This window comes from Podarcis muralis, chromosome 1, assembly GCF_964188315.1.
Source record: "Podarcis muralis chromosome 1, rPodMur119.hap1.1, whole genome shotgun sequence".
NCBI lineage: Eukaryota > Metazoa > Chordata > Lepidosauria > Squamata > Lacertidae > Podarcis > Podarcis muralis.
The window spans coordinates 60,687,753-60,709,177 of NC_135655.1; the positions used below are offsets into that span (position 1 = coordinate 60,687,753).

Below are 21,425 nucleotides of genomic sequence, written 5' to 3' on the forward strand. Positions count from 1 at the left end.
CTATGAGAGAGGAGAGGTACAGTAGTACCTAGGTTGTTGAACTTAATCTGTTCCGGGAGTCTTCCGATTGGCTGCAGGAGCTTCCTGCCTCAATTGGAAGCTGCAGAAGTCACATCAAGACATTTGGCTTCCAAAAAATGTTCGCAAACCGGAACACTCACTTCCAGGTTTGCAGGGTTCGTGAGCTGATTTGTTCAGGAGCCAAGCTATTTGACAACCAAGGTACCACTGTACTCAGATTCGTCCAGTTTAGAGTGTTCATTACACTCAAAGGCAGGGAGGTCTGTAGGTACAGAACAACATGTTCAGAGCAACAGAATGATACAAGTCTCTTGGTAGAGCTGGTTTGAATCAGATTTATTATGTGTTCTCTCCAGGCAGTTTTAATTCCTTTGCCACAAAGTAGATTTCATTCTGCTTTAGGAACACAAATCATTTCTTTAAGGATTTGTTCTGCAACAGATATTGCACAATGGAAACTCAATTCCTTTGTGCTATGTCTGTTCCTTGCGTTTTGACATTGCATAGGCACCTTTGCTGTACACGTTTCAGTGCCTGCTTAAAACATTTTTGTTCAGGCAAGCCTATCCAGACATGTTGACATGTTTAATATAAACTGTTTTTGTTGATAATTACAATATTTCTTGTAAACCACATAGCAGTTTCACTATAGCCAAGTGAAATGTAAAGTTTATTAAATAAAGTGAATATGTGCTAGAGAGAGTGCTTGCTGGTTAGTGTATGTACCTCAATATGTTTCAGACACATTTCAAAGGAAATTTGAGTTTCCCCCTCCTTTCTATCTAATGAGATGTAGTTGTAAGTCAAGAAGATATTAAGTTTCTTCTTTAGCCAAATTTAATATTTTTTTAGTGTTTCACAGACTGACTTCACAGAATTGCCTTCCATATAAATGGGCTTAAGACAAGCCTAAGCATGAGTTCACACATGCATATTTGGTAGTTGGTGACGGAAGCATCAAGTGTAGGTTGCATGTGAGAATTAGAATCAGTTCCATGTGATGGTACTTCAAAGGCAGTTTACACAATGACTCAACAAGGTATGCAAATAACATTGCATGTTCAACATACAACTTTCAATTTACATATACTACTAGATTCATGAATACAAGCTTAACATAGTGGAATAAAAAAATTCAAAGCTGCCATTCTAAGCACACTTGGGGGGTGGATTATGGTGAAATAATTTGGGCTCATAAATGAATGGTCTATGATCCAAAGCTGTTTGGACTCTCCACTGTGCACATAAAGCTCTTCTTTATGTAAAATTTATGGAAATTTTGAAGCCATGGAAAACAACCAGTTTTGCAAAAGGAGGAAGTTCCAAAGAACAGGTCTGAGTTTCTCCATTGATTTCAGTAGAAATAGAATTTCTTCGTTAAACTGAGCAGGAAACTCCTAGTAGGTGGGGGTCTTGATGCATATTTTAAAGCTTTCATGACCATATGAAATAGGTAAATTGCGGTCAGTGTTTCATACTGGTATGCAAGAAGTTCATTGAATACCAGACATAGATGTTTCAGTTTTCTTTCTCACTGGCAAGCAGTTAAATGAACAGCAGCAAGGTATAAGGTTGTAAAATATTCTCATGTATATTATCACTTTTGAAAGATTATTTACCTCATGTAAATTATATAATCTGATATCAGGGCATCAGCTGGCACCATTAAAATCCATTTGTTAGACATTGTATGCTTGCAGGTAAAATAAACAGCTCCTATTGAGCTCAGGGACGCGGGTGGCGCTGTGGGTAAAAGCCTCAGCGCCTAGGGCTTGCCGATCAAAAGGTCGGCGGTTCGAATCCCCGCGGCGGGGTGCGCTCCCGTTGCTCGGTCCCAGCGCCTGCCAACCTAGCAGTTCGAAAGCACCCCCAGGTGCAAGTAGGGACCGCTTACTGGCGGGAAGGTAAACGGCGTTTCCGTGTGCTGCGCTGGCTCGCCAGATGCAGCTTGTCACGCTGGCCACGTGACCCGGAAGTGTCTGCGGACAGCGCTGGCCCCTGGCCTCTTAAGTGAGATGGGCGCACAACCCCAGAGTCTGTCAAGACTGGCCCGTACGGGCAGGGATACCTTTACCTTTACCTTTATTGAGCTCAGGACAAATTGTGAACAGAGAAAAGCCCATTTACAAGAAAGTTCTTCATGTGAAATCCTGCATTGCTGTTAGTTATTAGGAAGCATGTTGTTCTGTGGCTTTTCTTCATGTAGTGATTCAGAGGTAGAAACTCTATGTAGGGTAAAAGTGTGGCCAAAATACAGGATAATCTTTGAAGGTTCATACTTCTTTCAGTGTACAAAAGACAAGATCCCATTGCTTGGAGAAGCACAAAAAAAGTATTCTTCATTGAATCTTTAACAATGAAAGGCCAGTTGCATTTTCAGGAAATGGTTACAGAACAAGCACAACAATGTATTTAGAGATGGTTGACATGTTAGTCTGTTGCAGCAAAAACAGCAAAATAAATAAATACTGTGGCACCTCAAAGACTGACCCATTTATTATGGCATAAACTTTCGTGGATTATGTGGAGTGTCGAACAGAGTTGCTGGTACACATAGGTGCCAATTTTATAGGGCTGAGGTGCCTGCAGGCCCCCCCCCCATGTCTTTTGGGATGGGGCTGAGCTCCCCCCATCTTGAAGGGATGGAGGAGGCCAAGCCCTTCCTCGCCCACCTTCCCCCGCCCTCTCCCCCACTCTCCTACCTTTGTCCTAACTTTTGCCTCAATTCAGTATGTTTGCACAGATGTGAGGAAGGGCTGTAGCTTTAGCAGAACACATGCCTTATGTGTGGAAGGTCCCTGACATCTCCAGGCAGGGGTGGAGAGCCATCACAAATCAGTTAGCTGACCAATAACTCAGTAGAAGGCAGCTTCCTATGATGCGAAACACGCTTGTCCTCCCTTTGCTGTACATGATGCTCTACTTATTGTGGATGATCGTGGCCTCTCAGGATGTAGCTACTAAAATATGAAATCAGTATCCCAGAATTGCAAGCATGGCTACACTGCCAGAATTGTCTGTGTTGTTATGTGACTGCCAAGGGCACCTATTGGTTTGTACATGTGAACAGAAAGAGTAAGCCTCATTAAACTCAGAAAGCCTTAGCTCTGAGTAAACATATATAAGATTGGGCTCTAAATATTTATTTTAACTTCAAACATGTTTCTTTTTTGGGAGGAAGCATACATTTGAGGTAAATATGAATTTTCCCCCTGTATTCTTTAGGTGAAGAAAGTAATGGACCTTTATTTGAAAATTTATCAAACACAGATTCAGAACTGCCTTGCAACTCTGAGGTAAGGTTTAACTGTGGGCACAGTTCATTTTATAAAATGTGATTTTTGATACTGAAAGGGAAGTAATGCTGTGGATAAGTGAAAACCTCATTAGATTGCCATTAATCTCTCAGGGAAGGCATACACCTTAATATTTAGAAATTGGCTTCTAAGGAATCAATTATAGAATTCTCAGGGGAAAGCGGAAGACAAAAAGAGTGGAATGCAGGGCCTTGCCAGTCTACAGAAGACAAGCAAAATGGAGCCCGGAAAGTTTGTCCACCCTAAATTCCATTGCGCAGCAGATTTGTGCAAGTGCCCCCTAATCTAGGACACTGCATATAGAAGCCTAGTTGCATGTGTGAATTGGTTAGATGATTAAGCTGATGAATGCTACATGAAATCAAATAATGTTATGTGATTTTGATATGAGAAAACCATCTATGCCTTGTGTTTGTATTCCCATGTGATATAATAATAAAAGTATTAATTCACAGTTCTCATCATAGTTAATGCTAGCCATTTCTTTGCATAGCTGGACAAATAGTCTAACCTAGTTCAAGGCAGCTTCCTATATCTTAATGTAAAGTGTTTTTTTAACAACCCAACTTAAACTGTATTTATTTTATATATATTTAGCGCTGTATTTATTTATTTATTTATTACTTTAGGCTGATTATTAGAAAGTCTTGATTTGATATTGGTAACCCACTTGTTGTATACTTTGGATACTGTATGTATTTGCTCTTGTAAATATATATTCTCTTCATTACTTTAGTGAAATTGTTCAGGTTGCGAATCGCATACCTATCATAAGTTTAATGAGTTTAAACACGTGGTAGTATTTGAGGGCATATACCGGTACTATGTGGGAAGAACAATACTTTATTCCCATACACCAGGAGAAGAGCTGTGCTTTCACTACACTGGTACAACATTTGCCATATTCTAGACTCACCATCCCAGAAAAACACTCTGCTCCAAAATAGAGTAACAGCAACCGCCACACCCCATTGTCCATAGCAGTGGAGTGAGGCAGATTTGAGGTTGAGGTTGCAGAGATGTCCCCATGTTAACCAGATGTAGGAGGAGTCAATCTCTGTTCTCTCACAAAATACACACCTGCCAGATATAATGATGTCGCAGCATCTTCCAGTGTGTGAACCACCGTTGAACAAGCACGAAGAGGCCAGTGTATGCATCCCTGGACATAGAAGTTTATTTTCCTTTGTACCATAAACTGTGCACAGGTACTGTTTCTTTTTAAACATAATAGCCACATATTGACAGCAATAATGCCCAATGCCATAGGGCATGGAGCTGGAAAATGAGATACAAGTTCAAGACACACTGTAGAGGAATGGGGAGGGCAATATGATTCTGCTCACTTTTGCAATTATATTTCAAGGCAAATGTATTTTTGCTTTATTGGGTAAAGCCTGTGTGTAAATCTGATACTAAAATTGTATTTTTTGGCTTCTGGTTGCAAAGCAAATGTAAATTCAGTAGCTGCATCGAGGCTACACATATGATAAATATGGTAGCTTAATAATAAAAGGGCAGATATTTGCAACTTCAAGTAAGTTTTTTCAGCATTTTAAATTCTGATTTCTTTACAATAATTTACATGCAATGCATAGTATACAAGATGAGTTATGGATAAGCCATTACCAAAATGTTTTATGAGTATGCATTTTGAGTAATATTTATTGTGATGAATGTTAGCCTAAAATTAGTTCTGCTTGGCTGCCATACTTTCACATAATAAATACCTTATCCACTTTGCTTGCTGCAACAGTTACTGCCCAATATATTCTGTTGTACATCTTTATCTAATTTAAATACAAAGGTGATCACTTCTTTGAATTTTTGTGCTAGATGCTCAGTGACAAACTTGAATCCAGTTTAATTTGTGGATGAATATCACCATCTGGCTTTTATTGTCTAATACTATAACTTACTCATGCACTCATATGCACTGGACTGAAATTAACCTAGAAAAATTTGCACATCTTGTTTCATATTCCCTACCTGTATTTGAAACTAACGCATCAAACATTTGTCTTTATATATCTTCATGCATCACCACTATACACCCCGCTCGACTGCCAGTTTAAACTCATGTTTTGAGATCACTGTTGGAAAACCTTGTCCTAAGCATTTGTTTGTTATTGCATAAAATGTTAGATTATTTTTCATACCAAATTTACTCACTTCTTGAGCTATACAGCAAACTTCTAATTTACATAGTAAATTTGATTGTATTCAAGAGACCGCTAGATTATAGAAATTTCCAAAAGCTTTTAGCGACCAACAGGAAATTTATTATGATAAAAATGTAAAGAAAGCTTCCTTTCCCCACCATTTCCAAATGTGGTATGAAACTCTTATCAAAACCATAGCCTTTTTCTATTTTTATTTTTTTTACAGCAGAATAACCAAAAGATTATTAGATAGAAACTTTTATTCCTGTTCGCAAACAGGAAGGTAATAACCATGTAAAACATAAATTACTGTGGTTTAAGTTTCCTCACTTTATTTCCTCACAGGAAATAAAGCTGACAGGCGGCTATGGCAGTCTATTGTTTCCTTGAGAATTAAACTGGAAATTACTCACTGCAGCTTTAAAAACACATACAAACCCTGCAAGGCTTCATGGTTACTGCTGGGTTTTTTTGTTTTAAGCACCCTGCAGCTTTTGCATCCACACTAATCCCATTATATTTTTCTCATGATGCCACTGGCAGGGCCTAAGTACCACTGAGACTACATTACTCATCTCTGATCTTCAAGGGGTAAGCAGCAATCAGTGGCAGTGGTTATGCATCCCTGCATGAATAGTGTTGTCTCTTACTGTATGTCAAAATGCAACAACAGCAAAAAAAAAAAAAATATTTTCCAGTTTTCTTGAGATATTTTGGATATCCCTTCAACAATGAGTGAAATAGACTCTCCAGAACAGTGTGGAAGGTAAAATGGGAGACTGCATGAGAAATCAGCAACAATGACCCCCCCCCTTCTCTTATATTAGTAAACACCTCTACAAGAACAAAAGCCATTCTGCAAATGCAATGGTGACCCTTGATTTTCTTCCTTTGAGTTACAGTATCAAGATTTCAGAAATAAGGGTAATGTCTGTTTCTGGAATGACTCTTTAGAATAAGCGATTACCCTTTAGATATGGAGTCTCTGTCCATCCAAAAATTAAACAATTCTTGTCTCTTTAATTGCCTAGTGTTCTCAGTTTGCTGGCATTCATTTTAATCATTAAAATGGACAGTGGTATCAAGGACAGAGAGTACACCAAATATGAAGTGACAAATCTGCATAAAATTTCCACACAATGCTGAAAACTGGAAAGTGTTTTTTTATTTATTTATTTCTTGGGTTTGCTGTGGAATGAGTTGCTATTATGTGTTTGGATCTTTTCTGCTGTTTTAACAGGACTTTGGGTTTATTTTCTACCACCTTGCTCATTCATCTGTCAGTGGGAGTCTGCATGCCCCTTCTGAATAAATGGACTTTCAACACCCCCTCGTCTTATACTGAAGCAATGTGGGGAGTGGGGAGTCCCTAATGGATCAGCTTGAAAAATGAAGTCCAAGAAAGTGTAATGCTTTGCTTTATTAATTACTGTAACAATATGCAGCTAGTGAAAGCAGGATAAAAATGGTATCTGTTAACATTCTTAACATGGCTTTTAATCCAATGAATTTTGAATGGAGTTGAGGCAGTCTGCCTTTCAGGTACACCTAGATTTCCTTAGCTTCACGGATGAAATTATATGAGGTGGCCGCTGACTTCTTACTATTCTTGTGTATTGGTGTTACTAATACTGGTGTTGCTTTTCCATTTATTTATCCGGTTTGTGGTGCCCGATGGATGGATCTTTATCATTATTTACTGTACTGGTCCTTGTATTCTGAGCCAAGAGAAAGTTATAACTCTGTATTTACATTTATTTATTTGATGTGCTTAAGTGAAGTAGGTCTATTTTAGTTTTTTTTCTTACCTAATAACTTCCATGAATGTTTGTCTTTTTTATGGTTTTAATCAGTGCTTTTTTCCCTAGTGGGACGCTGGGGTACGCATACCCCTAAACATTTTGTGAATCTAAGTTTGGCCTCATTGAAGGGCAGTATTTCAATATGTATAGGAAAATGAGAGTACCCCTAAACTATGTTTTTTTTAAATAAAATATTTATTAAAAGTTTTAGACATTTATAGTCACCAAACACATATAAAACCATCACCATAATATAATAAACAAAGAAAAACACAAAAGAATAAAAGAACAATAAAATCAAGAGGTTCATAACCATATTTTCTTTGCTTTTGGACTTCCTCGCATCTCTCGTTCCTGCGTTCCCAATTTCTAGAGTTATAAACAGCAAATTATCACCTTGTTTCAAATCTTGTTTTGTGATTTTCCAATATTATGTCTCTAACTTTAACTATTTTTACCATAAGCTTAAATACTTAATTAAGACATAATATTAATTCGAAATTTATCTTCTTCTCAAATTTCACTTATTCTCATATTCCCTTTGGCTAGTTTGCTGATGCCCTGTTGTTCACATTCCTGCATCCTTCTTAACACTCATACAGTTTACAATGTTTTTGTAAATAGTCTTTGAATTTCTTCCAATCCTCTTCCGCTGCTTCTTCTCCCAGGTCACGGATTCTGCCAGTCATTTCTGCCAGTTCCATATAGTCTATCAGTTGCGTCTGCCATTCTTCCAGCGTGGGCAAATCTTGAGTTTTCCAATGCTTAGCGATAAGTATCCTTGCTGCTGTTGTTGCATACATAAAGAATGTTCGGTCCTTCTTTAACACCCTCTGGCCAACAATGCCCAAAAGGAAGGCCTCTGGTTTCTTAGGGAAGGTATACTTAAATACCTTTTTCAACTCATTATATATCATTTCCCAGAAAGCCTTGACCCTAGGGCAGGTCCACCAGAGGTGAAAGAACGTTCCTTCAGTTTCTTTACATTTCCAACATTTATTGTCAGGCAAATGATATATTTTTGCGAGCTTGACTGGGGTCATGTACCACCTATATATCATTTTCATAATATTTTCTTTTAAGGCATTACATGCCGTGAACTTCACACCGGTGGTCCATAACCTTTCCCAGTCAGCAAACATGATATTCTAAACTATGTTTTTAAAAAAAACAAAACCCACAGGTTTTAATTAATATGTTATATAATATTTTGTACAATTAAGCAATATAAAGTTTGTAATTGTGAAATATAACTCCAACACCGTGTGTTGTGAATTTGAAGATTTGAAAAAATATCTCCGCGACTTTTTATGACCATATATTCTTCCTTGGTATTTCTGGTCAGTTGATTGCTCACACTTCCATCCCAAAATCACGTTAGCAGACTTTGGTGATATCTTGGTTATCTTACAATACAGTGCATATGCATCATGAACATCATCTCCTTTTTGTGCACCGACTTTATTTCTGAAGTGATTTGTTGTACTGTACATGTGCAGATTGCCAAACTGTGGTCTGTGGACCCTAGTGCTCCATGAGCTTTATCTAGGTGATCCACAGCATGTCTGCATCAAACACTCATATTTATTTTCAATTGTCTTTTATTGCTTCTTTTTATGTATTTTATTGTATTACAATTTGAAATTTATGGCATGCAACCTGCAATGCAATAAAATACATGATAAGAAATAAATGAAGCAATAAAAAAGCAATTAAAAATCATCCAGCATCTAGCACAGTGCATCACGATTGCTACAACAGGCAGAAAAATCAATAAATGGTCTGCCAAGACTTCAGTAATTTTTAAGTTGTCCACAGGGGGAAGGGTTTGGGAACCAGTGGCATATGCAGCAAATAATTCTTACAGTATTCATCTGATATAATAAATGTATAAGTAAGTATTATTAAAAAAAAGAAACACCAAGAACTCTTCTGTTAATATAATTTGGTGGTGGAGGCTGCAACCAAAATTTGCTTTTCTTAGCTATGTTACTGGTGGCTGACCTCTTCTTTGTTTTGGAGTTAGCAGCTCCCTTTAGGGAATGAAGTGCTAAAAGCTTGTACACAACCTACTAAGCTGTTAGGGTACAGACAACTTGGATCTTGCTTTGACTTTTTAAATAAGAGGGCACTGAAACTGGTTTTAATCATATTGTGGTAAAAGCCTCAGGACAGAAATAAAATGTGAGGCTTTTATCTGTTCTTAGCTTTATGAACTGGAGGGCATATCCATTCTTCCAATTTTGCTTTGGAGCATGTAACTAGAAGCATGGGAAACTGCCTCAGAGAAAACTCTCGCCCCTGCATGGAATGCCTCCTTTTCCTTCGAAAAATAATTCTGATAGCAATAACTGCAGTGCCCACTACATAGCTCTGAAAGTTCTCCTTTACTGCTATGTGGACAGAAAGGGACGCAGGTGGCACTATGGTCTAAACCACTGAGCCTCTTGGGCTTGCCAATCAGATGGTCAGCAGTTCAAATCCCTACGATGGGGTGAATACTGTTAGGATATTTCCGTTCCACCTTAAGAGAGAGCAGGCTTGTGAGTCACAGAGTCTGCGTATTTCCTGTTGAGGATGCTTTGTTAGCTGGCACTGCTTCACCAAAGGCTAAAGGCACGTCTGCTGACCAGAAGCAGGGGGGCAAGCTGCAAAAGCCCACGCCAGTGGAAGACAAGGCTATGTCTGCTGGCACAGCTTCACCAAAGGCTAAAGGCACGTCTGATGGCCAGGAGCAGCAGGGGGGCAAGCTGCAAAAGCCCAAGCCAGTGGAAAACAAGGGTTTGCTTGCTGTGAAGGCTGCTCCAACAGCCAAAGGCAGCTTTGTTGTTGATTCGGGCTGTACCCGCCACATCTCGAAGGATCGGCACCTCTTTATCTCCTTCAAGCCTCAGGAAGGAGAGATCCACCTGGCTGATGGAAGGACGTTGCAAATTGCAGGAGAAGGGACTGTGAAACTTGCAAGTTTGCATACAACCATCAGTAATGTTCTGTATGTTCCTGGAGCTGCAAGCAATTTGTTGAGCGTCCCGCAGCTTACTGGACGTGGTTTTCAGATTTCCTTCAAGAGGAGCGTCTGTGTCATCAGTAAAGGCAAAGAGGACTATTTGCATGCAAAGTTTATGGATGGTTTGTTCCATATAACTTATGATGACACTGCTGTTGTATCTAATGCTAATTCTTGTTGTGTTGCACAAACTAACAAAGTTCTTCATGCAGGTTGCATTCATGAAGCGCATCGAAGGTTTGGTCACCTCTCTTGGAAGGCACTGGCCAAGATGCCAGAGGTGGTTGAGGGTTTGAACATCAAACCCTGTAAATATCACATGAAATGTGTATCTTGTGCTGAGAACAAGGTGAAGGTTGCTCCAAAAGGCAAAGAGTCTAGCAGGCAGGCTTCCAAGCCCTACCAGCTAGTTCACGCAGACCTGGTTGGGCCACTTACGCCCTCTTTAGGAGGAGCAAGGTTCTTCATGGTTCTAATTGATTCTTTTTCTAGGTACATTCATGTGTTTTTGCTCGAACAGAAATCGCAAGCGTTTCCGAAGTTTAAGGCATTCTGTGCTTGGTTGGAGAATGCTCACGGTAAACGTATTTCCTGTCTTTTTACCGATCGGGGCGGGGAATTCACTTCTCAGCAGTTTGAAGCTTTCCTGACTGAGAAGGGAATCCAGCATGACATGTCAACCCCCAGATCGCCATGGATGAATGGGCTTGCGGAGAGAGCAAATCAAACATTGCTGCAAGGAATGAAAACCTTGTTGCATGATGCCAATCTCCCTGATAAGTTTTGGGGGGAGGCTTTGGGGAATCTGGTTTACTCCGTTAATCGCAGATTGTCATCACCCATTGGTTGTACCCCCTATGAGAAGATGTTTGGCAAGAAACCCAACACCAAACACATGAGAATTTTTGGTTCTGACATGTGGGTACGCACCCCACAAACCAACAAGCTTGGGAAGCGTGGGGCACATGGTTTGTTCATGGGGTACGAAAAAGGTGCATACAGGGTATGGATGACTGACTCTAAATCCATAAAGTTCACAAGGAGTGTTGAGTACAATCCTAAGTGGGGGGAAAATGTGGGAATTTTCCAGAGTTACCCAGAGGAGGATGAAGGTGATGTCAAGCAAGCAGCTAAAGCTGAGGAAGCTGCTGAGGATGAGGATGATGATGATGATGATGATGATGATCAGAGTTCGGATTCCAGTTCATTGGGCGGCGCTGCTGCTGATGTCAGTGAGAGTGATGACACAGCAGACTACAAGAGTGCAAAGGCCTCAGTCAGACCATCTGATGCGTCTGACAATGAACTGGAAGAACCACTGTTCACCATTGGTCATTTTTCTCCTAAGAAAGAGGAGATGAGTCCAGAAGACTTGCGTCTAGTACGTAGGTCTGAAAGGGCGACCAAAGGCAGACCTCCTAAGAGATTTGCTGATGAGTTTGCTAAGACTGCAACTGCTGTTCTTAGTAGCTCAGAGAAGGTGTGGGAACCTTCAAGCTTCAAAGAGGTTCAGGAGTTAACCTCTAAAAATGCTGAGCCTTGGCTTAATGCCATGAAGGCTGAAGTTGATTCCTTGAACAGGAACCAAACTTGGGAGCTGGTACCGGTAGTCCCAGGTATGAGACTGGTTGGCAGCAAATGGGTCTTCAAGGCCAAGACAGACCAGAATGGCAAGGTTGTCAGACACAAAGCCAGATTGGTTGCCAGAGGTTTTTCACAGGTACCAGGACAGGATTACCACGAGACCTACTCACCCACGGTCAAATATGAGAGCATTCGGCTGATGCTCAAAATCGCTGCGGAGGAGAAACTGCATGTTTCCCACCACGACATTAATACAGCTTTTTTGTACGGGATTTTGAACGAAGAGCTGTTTATGCTTCCACCTGACGGGATGCAGATACAGAAGGGAATGGTCTGTAAACTGCGGAAATCCTTATATGGTCTCAAGCAGAGTGCTAGGTGTTGGAACACAAAACTCACTGAAACATTGCTTTCTCTAGGTTTTCACCAGGGCAAAGCTGATCCATGTGTGTTTGTCAAGGAGGAGGGGCAAAACAAACTGTATTGTTTATGTTTTGTTGATGATCTTCTGATGTTTTGGAAGAATCAGGCTTTCTATCAAAGCACCCTAGCTCAGCTGAAGGAGCACTTTGACATGAAGGATCTTGGTGAGGTATCCAACTATCTTTCTCTGCAAGTGGAGAAGGACCAAGCAGGTAATTTTCTGGTACACCAAACACAGAAAATTGCTGATGTATTAACCAGGTTGAATTTGGTTGATGCAAACCCAGCAGACACACCGATGGTGACAGGTTACCAGGTAGATAGTACTGCTGAAGCGTTTTCTGACGCAACGCTGTACAGATGCGTTCTAGGCAAGCTGAATTTCATTGCCAGATGTTCAAGACCTGACATAGCTGTAAGCTGTAATCTGCTTAGCAGACATGCCAACAATCCTACGGTTCAGGATTGGAAAGCTCTGAAGCGCATAGCCCGCTATTTGAAAGGGACTATGCACTACAGGCTGAGGTTCACCAGTCAGAAGACTGGAGGTCTTGAAATCTTTGCAGATGCAAGTTTTGGAAGTGACACCACAGATGGTACAAGCACTTCTGGAGTATGCTACATGTACAACCACTGCCTGTTTGACTGGTTGTGCAAGAAGCAAACAACAGTGAGCCTAAGTTCCTGTGAAGCAGAACTCAATGCTCTGTCATTTTCACTCATGGATTGTGAATGGTTGATGCAACTGTTTAAGGACATCGGGGTTTCTGTGAAATGTCCTATACAAGTGTATCAAGACAATAGATCGTGTTTGGCTTTGCTGAACTCCGAGAGTTGCAAGCAAAGAACCAAGTACTTGCAGATTAAGCTACATCGTGCAAGAGAGTGTATTCAAAAGGGACTGATTCGGGTGTCCTACATGGCAGGAAATGAAATTCCTGCTGATCTGTTGTCTAAGGTTGTTAACAGAGAACAACATAAGGTTTATGTACAAAGGTTGCAATTGAGTGAACCACAGGTACTACAGGTTACACGGAAAGGGGGAGGATGTTAGGATATTTCCGTTCCACCTTAAGAGAGAGCAGGCTTGTGAGTCACAGAGTCTGCGTATTTCCTGTTGAGGATGTTTATGTTTGCTGTTTCCTTTCGATTTCAGTCGGTCGGAGACACTGACACAGAACGGTCATGTTTTCCTTTGTTCTGTTCAACGCTAAATAAAGTCTGTAAATTATGCTCTCTTCTACGGTGCAAGCTTTCTGGCTGTGGTTCTGCTGATAAAGAACAGTGTGCACAAGCCTGGAATGTGGCAATCTATTTCTGAGGCTTCGTGTCGCTAACTGCTGGATCTGCCTGGCTACGGGAGATCGATGGAAGTCCGGCAGCCGGCTTGGGGCCATGATGGACTATATCTCCCTGGCAGTTTCCCGTTGCTCTATCCCAGCTTCTGCCAAGCTAGTAGTTTGAAAGCATGCCAGTGAAAATAGATAAATAGGTACCACTGCGGCGGGAAGGTAAATGGCGTTTCCATGTGCTCTAGTTTCCATCAAGGTGTTCCGTTGTGCCAGGAATGGTTTAGTCATGCTGGCCACATGACCTGGAAAGCTGTCTGTGGACAAACGCCTGCTCCTTCGGCCTGAAAGCGAGATGAGCACCACAACCCCATAGTCGTCTTTGACTGGACTTAACCATCCAGGGGTCCTTTACCTTTTTTTCTTTTTTATGTATGTGGACAGACTAGTCATACAATGGGCAAGTTCAATTCCCTTTCATCACATATATTTCAGTGTGGACACATAAATGCAACTTGGGATGTCTGCAGGTATAGCTATAGCTTCCTGGCATCAAATTACCTTGATGGTAAACTTCCAGCTCTTGCTATAACAGGAATTGAATGCAAAATGCTCAGTCTGTATTTGTCCATGGGTGTCTCTTGGAGCACATTGTTTTCTTGTTGTGAATGTGTCATAGAGAATTTAAGAACCAGATCTCCAAAAATGATATCTTGAATGTATGATATACATATTAGAACTTAAGGTCTATGTAAGCATATATTGTCTTTGAAATAAGTATTCTTTATTATGGCAGGTTTTATTACTGCAGCCATAACTTTCTGATCTGGAAAAATGAGTCTTGTTCCTGACTTTACGCAATTGTAGATTTAGGTTTTTTAAAAAATAGTGTGGTGACATGCTAATTCCCTGTTGGTTGTTCCAGAAGGCTGGAAGGAGATACAATCTGTTCCTGAAGCAACGTCTCAGGGTAAACCATAGAGAGCTGATACTGCTAATCGCTTGGATGGCTGCAGTGATAACAAGCTTCACTATGTGATGTCTCTGGTTAATTGGGAATTAAATTTGTAGCCTCAATAGTCTTTAAATAAAGAATAGTTGTTTGCATAATATAAACAAGAACAGAATTTAGACCAGAAAACCCCCCAATAATGATCAGTGATTTTTAGCTTGTTTCTTAAAACAAAACAAACCCACAGCCACCCTAACATAATTTCATGTTAAACTTGATGACAGCATCAAAGCTCTGCCTACATGACTGCAAACCTTATCCAATTATTTGGCAATTGGACATTATATGATATTTAATTTCTGATGGGGTTTCTTCAGCATTGAAAAACTTTGTATTAGGGTGAACTTGATATTACTAGAGACTCATTCTAATCATTGCAAGGTACTGAGTACCAACTGCAAGGTACTGAATACAAACCTAATTGTAGATTAAATTAAGCTCTGTTTTGCATGCATCTGTTGGGAGAAACTGCAATTGCTGTATTGGACCAAATTTCCTTCAAACACCCAACCACTGTGCATTAGATGAACATTTGCATAGCAGCTGTTGTGATTTATGAGTCTGCTTTCCGCACAGAAATAAAGTGCTCAGGGATATCCCATAAGATAAAATGGAACAAAAAGCACAATTAAGAGTCAGTTCAACAGTGTGATAAAAGCAACATATGACATTGTAGCAAAATTATGAAAAGGTGCAAATGACACTTGAAACTCTGTGTCTCTCTCACACACCCAAAATTCAACTAGCAGAATAAATAATAATATGGGCTTCGTAGTGGAATGAAAATGAAGAGCTACCTTGCATAATTGTGAGAATGAATAAAACCAGTGCTGCAAAGCATTTGGCATTGCATATAGCCTAAATTTCTATATGCGGTTGCTGCTGATACTACTGATGGCACCAAGTCTAGTGGAATTCAGAAAGGTAAACTTAGGATTTTATTGTTTGTTGCATTTGTTCTCCACCTATCCATAAAAAAATTACAAAGGCAGATAGCACTAAAGTCCACAAAATCAATTGGCTTGACTGCACACACCATAAACAATAATACAGTAAAATCAGATAAGAAATCCAAACAGCGGAAGCCAGTTAAAAACATAATTCAGTTTAAAACACAGAGCAGCCCAGCAGAATGACTCAGAAGGCCAATGTCTGGTTAAATAAAAATATTTTTTTGCCTGCCTGCAATGCCATCCAAGGTCCCTACTGAAATTTAGCCTAACTCATAAGGGACTTGACATGGTGCAAAAAAAAATAATCTCAAATTTACTCTGATAATGAGATAGCTTTAAGAAGGCCTTGCAGTAAAGGAAGCCTCTAGCTTAAGGCACCCACTGCTGCCCAGGGTATATAATCGCCAATTTCTCGCCAACTGTTTCCCCTCACTATTTCCTTGCACAGTAAATTTGGGAAGGGGAGGGAGACACAGTACTGGAGGGTTGGCAATAGAAGGCTACTGACAGGGAGTTTTCCTTGACTTAGTCTTTCCAAGTTTTGTTGGAGAATTCATGGGCAAGCCCTGAGACTTCACTAATGAAATTCAGAATAGTCAAGCCAATTATGAAGCAAATCAGAAGGAAACTTACTTTACAGCTATGTGATTAATAGTAATCGTCTAAGTGCATAAAATAAAATTAAAACTAGCTGAAAAAGACACCACTCCCAGATTTATGGAGTCTTTATGGAAGCAAGTACCTCTATAACATTACTTATGTACCAAATTTGTTCCCACATTTGTTACTGCAGAATCCAAAGTCAACTAGATTTTGTTGCTAAGCGTCTGTTGCCTTCTTAAATATTTATTTAAAAAACAATGGCAGATTTTCTTTACTTTCAGAACCACTGCTGTGCTTCCTGCTTTCACATATTGCAAGTGTGTTGTTTTAACAGCAGTGTTATTATTTTACAGTACAAAATTATGCTAGGACTAAAATAACCTTTTCAGTGTTTGCAGTTGCTTCTAAAAGCAGACATTTAGACAAAATGTAAAAAGAATTTAAAGATTGTTGTCTTTTGTCATTGTATGTTGCATTTAACACGTCTGGTGTATGGCAGGTGAATAACATTTATGTGCAATGGGCTTCAGAGGTTCTTTTTCATATATTTCATTCAGTCAAATGTGTGACTTGAAAACATCTGTGATGTATGGGAGTGTGTGAACTTGTTCATGTATGGAGAGGGGTCAGTAGTGTGAGTGACTGTCTGGAAATTAATGATTAATAGAAGAGGGCAAATGCGAGGAAATGTAAAGGGGAAGAGTGTGTGTGTGTGTGCGCGCGCGCGAGACACACACACACACATTACATCCATAAATGAAGCATTTCCCTCAAGTTATTTCATAAATCTCATACTTCTTTTGGAAATAGGAGACTGAGTGCTTGAAACAAACTGGAAGATGTGTGGTTTTCTGCCATGTTTATAAGCAGACACAAATATTAATAGTGTACATTATATTCTATATAGATTGATAAACGCCATCAAAGCAAGGACTCTGTTTTCTTCAGGGATGGTGTCCGGCGAATAGACTTCGTACTTGCATATGTAGATGATCCAAAAATAGAAGGAGAGAAAAAAGTGGTAAGTTTCTTTTATGACATTTTCTGAAGGAGCAACTTAGGAAACAAATGGTTGCTTCCTGTTTTTGCTTCTTGTATGATCAGAAAATACCAGCTCCAAGCAATTTACTGAGGCATGATGTAGTTCTGTCTGAATTTCTGTTCTAAGTTGGCATCTACTTCTTCAGAAGTGTCAGGATGCCATTCTAAGTGTAGCATTCTTCACTGTTAATGATTCTGCTCTCTATATTTAATATTATCTGTGTAAAGTTCTGTTAATGCCTGTATATATCTTCTAAATAGTCATAATATAGCTTTTAAAGTATAGATGTGCTGAGTGGTGCCAGTTGAACTGCAGCAATCATGTGGTTATCCTAAAAGGAAGGGTGGGGAGCAGCAGCTTATTTTCTCTAATGATGATAGCAGCATTTTGACTGCAGGTCTGAGCACTATTTTGTGTAATTGGACAGTTCATAGAATCATAGTTTGTGTTGCCCTTCAAATATTCAGTGAAACAACAACAGACATAGGGAATGACTCAAGATTAAGATTGTTTGCAGTTCCTCCTGATGTTGGAGATTGCAGTCATGTCAAGCACATGTGCTTCCCTTAATTGTATGAAATTAGCCAACTGGTCCTTCATTCCACAAATGGGAATGCTGTAGTGTTCTTGGTCTATCCCTCTTTCCCTTGCTGGTAGAAAAGTGTCTGGGAGGGATTCAACTGATGAATCCTATCAGCAGAAACTCTGTGCAAGGACATCCACACCCTTTTCCGTGTGCCCCCTGAAATTGGTTCTGGGGGATTTTGGGAGAAACACTGAAACAGCATGTGTGGGGAGAAGAGGGGGAATTGTTTTGTTTGGCAAGCCAAAATGCTTGACCTGACAGAAGGATTGCCTCACTGCAATGTTGGATTCCTCAGTGTGGTGTAGTGGTTAAGAGCGATAGACTCGTAATCTGGGGAACCGGGTTCGCGTCTCCGCTCCTCCACATGCAGCTGCATGTGACCTTGGGCTAGTCACACTTCTCTGAAGTCTCTCAGCCCCACTCACCTCACAGAGTGTTTGTTGTGGGGGAGGAAGGGAAAGAGAATGTTAGCCGCTTTGAGACTCCTTCGGGTAGTGATAAAGCGGGATATCAAATCCAAACTCTTCTTCTTCTCCTCACTGTAGGAGAGGAATGTATGCTTAGACACTGACTTTTTGCAAGAAAACTCAAGGTCATGGAGCCCTAAAACTGTTAGGAAAAAATTAAATAGACCTCCATCTCAATGTGACTTGCCTTTATAATCAAAACAATTTATTTCCAAATGTATTGGAAACATATGTTGTTGCATAGCTTACATAAGATACTATATATTTTCAGGGGTCCAGTACACTAATCATAAACAACAGCATTTCAGCAAATGTTTTTTGTTTACCCATCTAGTGACTCGCTATGCTGCCAGAGTAGTTTGAGAACCAGGCTGTAAGCAATTTAGATTTCCTTATCCACAAAAGCATAGAAATAATCTTATCTTCTAAGATGGGGTGGGAACTTTGTCCTCGGTACTTTGTACCACATCTTGTTCCATATATAGCTGTTATACACAACAGCAGGGATAGCCAATGTGGAGCTCTCCAGATGCTTAGACTACAGTTTCTATCATCCCTGACCCTTGGCCATGCAGTTATCAGCAACATCTATAGGGGACAACACTGGCTACCTCTGCACTACAGAGAAAGCAGAGACAGCTTTGCCTATTGCTAATCAATCACTTGGCAATGAATAGAGGGAATTGTACACTAAATTGGTTTCCTGGTCAGGGTTTCTTTTCTGGTGGTGTAACCCTACATGATTTTCTTGGGACAACAGTACTTCAGAGATCCCAGCTACCATCCTGTACTGATAATATTATTGTCCCTTGGAGACCAGGGGGTTATATCCAACTACGTTCTAATTATTGAAATTAATGGGCCTAAATTAGTCTTGTCCATTAATTTCAGTGAGTTTAAACTGAGTTGGCTATAACCCTGGCTTATGTAGAATCAAGTGAGCAATGTATGAATCCCACAATGTGACTAATCGCTGTTGCTAAACATACAAGTCTGTATGGTCTTAGGCAATAATGCAGAAGACTTGCAGGCCCCAGTGACTGAATAACTGGATCATTCACTGAATCATTTGGCAGTTTCCTGGAGTTTGCTTACATGACCTTAAGTCTCATTGTAATATGCAGCGCTAGAAAGTTTTTGGCTTTTTAGGTTGCCTTTGCTTTTTTATATTGACTTGTTCTGCATGTTTTCTGATGGCAGTTTGAAGATTAGACTGTGAGTAATTTGGATGCCCTTATCCAGTGTAGCATATCACTAATGCCACAGACTGAGCACTGTCATATTTCTGTTCTTGTGCATTTTGATGATAACTGTTCTATTATAGGATGGTTGGGTGTGTTTATAAAGCACTGCATATGTCATATTATTTTTGCATCTCAATTGTTCCATGGCTTTCAGAATGCAATGTAAAGAGATGAGATAATACATGGCATGTTATCCTTAAGTTTGCTAATTAGAACCTTTACTGCACAGGATTACCCGGTTAAAAAAAAATACATAGATAACATACACATAACATGTGACCCTTAGAAAAGAGATCATCCTGTGGTCTCACCTCTGGTAGGAACCATTTGTACATGAGGCCTATGCACCCAAGATAGTTTGCAGATCCATAGTTAAATCTTTCAGTTGCATTCAGACAGCAAGACTGGGCTTTTGCAACACTGCTCAAGTTTCACTGTCTTCTTCCTTGGGGAGTTGTTTATTGTGTTCCTTTCTTTTTGAGACTGTGTGAGGCCTTCCTTTCTGAAGAATGGAGAGTTTAGTACAGCATCAAGGCCATTGCTGATAGCGGACTAGTCCTAAAAAAAATAATAATTATGGAGAGACTGCTTTCCTGTCCCAGTTTGTGTCGACCCCAGCTTGACTTCTTGTTGGTTTAAAAAGCCCAAACCATGGAACTGTAGCAAGTGATTTTCTTTTTGCTGCGTTAAAAACTCTCAGACTGAAGATCATCTGGAATATTTGTGAGGGTTACTCTATGGAAATAAACTAGAAGGTTGACTAATATTAATAGAGATATTAGTTTTAACATCTGCCCACTGCCTGAATATATTCAGTCCAATTATATGTCATCGGGAGAAGCAAAGCTGGAGGCGTTGTCAGACTTAAAGGTTTACTTAGCAACGTCTCCCGTTTAAGCAGTGAACTCTAACCATGGATTTTTTTTTATTTTGCTATTATAATGGATTTGGGCTTGATGCTTTGTTAAGGATTGGGGGGGAAATGCATGCAGTGTCATACTGCACAGTAACTGCTAGGAAATCTCATGCATTGCTCTTTCTACAGCACAGTGACTTGGCAATGTTCTGTGGGCTAAGAATAGAAGCATTCTTGGGAAAACATCTGAGAGCTGCACAGTCTGGAAGTCTGTATGCTTGCTTTGTTTTGCAGACATATGCTAGTGGAGCACTTAATTTTTCATACAAAGAAAACTTTTAAAAATCATTTCCATTTTCAGCAGAACCTTAAAATGTATCAATGAGGAGCTGAAATGCTGTCTAATAGAAAGAATTGGTTCAATGCTGCATGCCAACACACTCTAGTGCATGCCTAAGCATATTTATTTGGAATTTATTGGGAATTTATCCACTGTTGCACATATCATTTTCACTTATTGTTTGTCCACCTAGTAGATTTTCCTGGTGCTAGTCTTGTTGATTTTACTAAAGAACCAAAATGGTAGTAATCATTTGCCTAAAATAAAAGGCCCTGTTCTGTTTGTCTCCCCCCTCCCCCCATGTGGACTGTGCCATCTTGTAGGCAGTAATCACAAATGCAAAACATTCTTTACAATGTAGGACATCTGAGAGATGTGAAAGGGAGACTACTGATGATGTCTTCCAAAAAGTCGTAACAAAGCGAAAGCCTTGCATGAGAACCCCTGAATTATAATACATACACTGTAAACATGTTATCACTTTGCTGATTATCTGAAGGTTAGGAGCAAACAGCACTGTTATCTGAAAGTGAACTTCTTTTTACATTGATAGCACAACTTTTCTCTTAGATAACATGTATTATCTGTTCATTATATTAAACTTCTTTCAGAATCATTAACTTTAATCACTGGACTTTGGTGCCTATTTTTTATCTTCATAAAACTGTACCATGGGAAATTGAAGTCTGCCTTCAACTGTTACCCTGAGGGTGAACT

At 39.8% G+C, this 21,425-nt stretch overlaps 1 protein-coding gene across 6 annotated transcripts in view; it reads left to right on the forward strand.

Moving 5' to 3' along the window:
* Window positions 1-21,425, forward strand: part of ANO5 (anoctamin 5) — a 65,879-nt gene that overhangs the window by 15,045 nt on the left and 29,409 nt on the right. For 2 of the 6 annotated variants that reach the window (XM_028729094.2, XM_028729105.2), the window contains exons 2-5: window positions 3,247-3,317; window positions 6,044-6,091; window positions 14,531-14,575; window positions 17,081-17,194. In XM_028729094.2, coding sequence (XP_028584927.2) covers window positions 3,247-3,317; window positions 6,044-6,091; window positions 14,531-14,575; window positions 17,081-17,194 — 278 coding nt within the window. The remainder of the gene's footprint in view (window positions 1-3,246; window positions 3,318-6,043; window positions 6,092-14,530; window positions 14,576-17,080; window positions 17,195-21,425) is intronic. The other 4 variants (XM_028729114.2, XM_028729122.2, XM_028729129.2 and 1 more) reach the window with 4 other exon arrangements.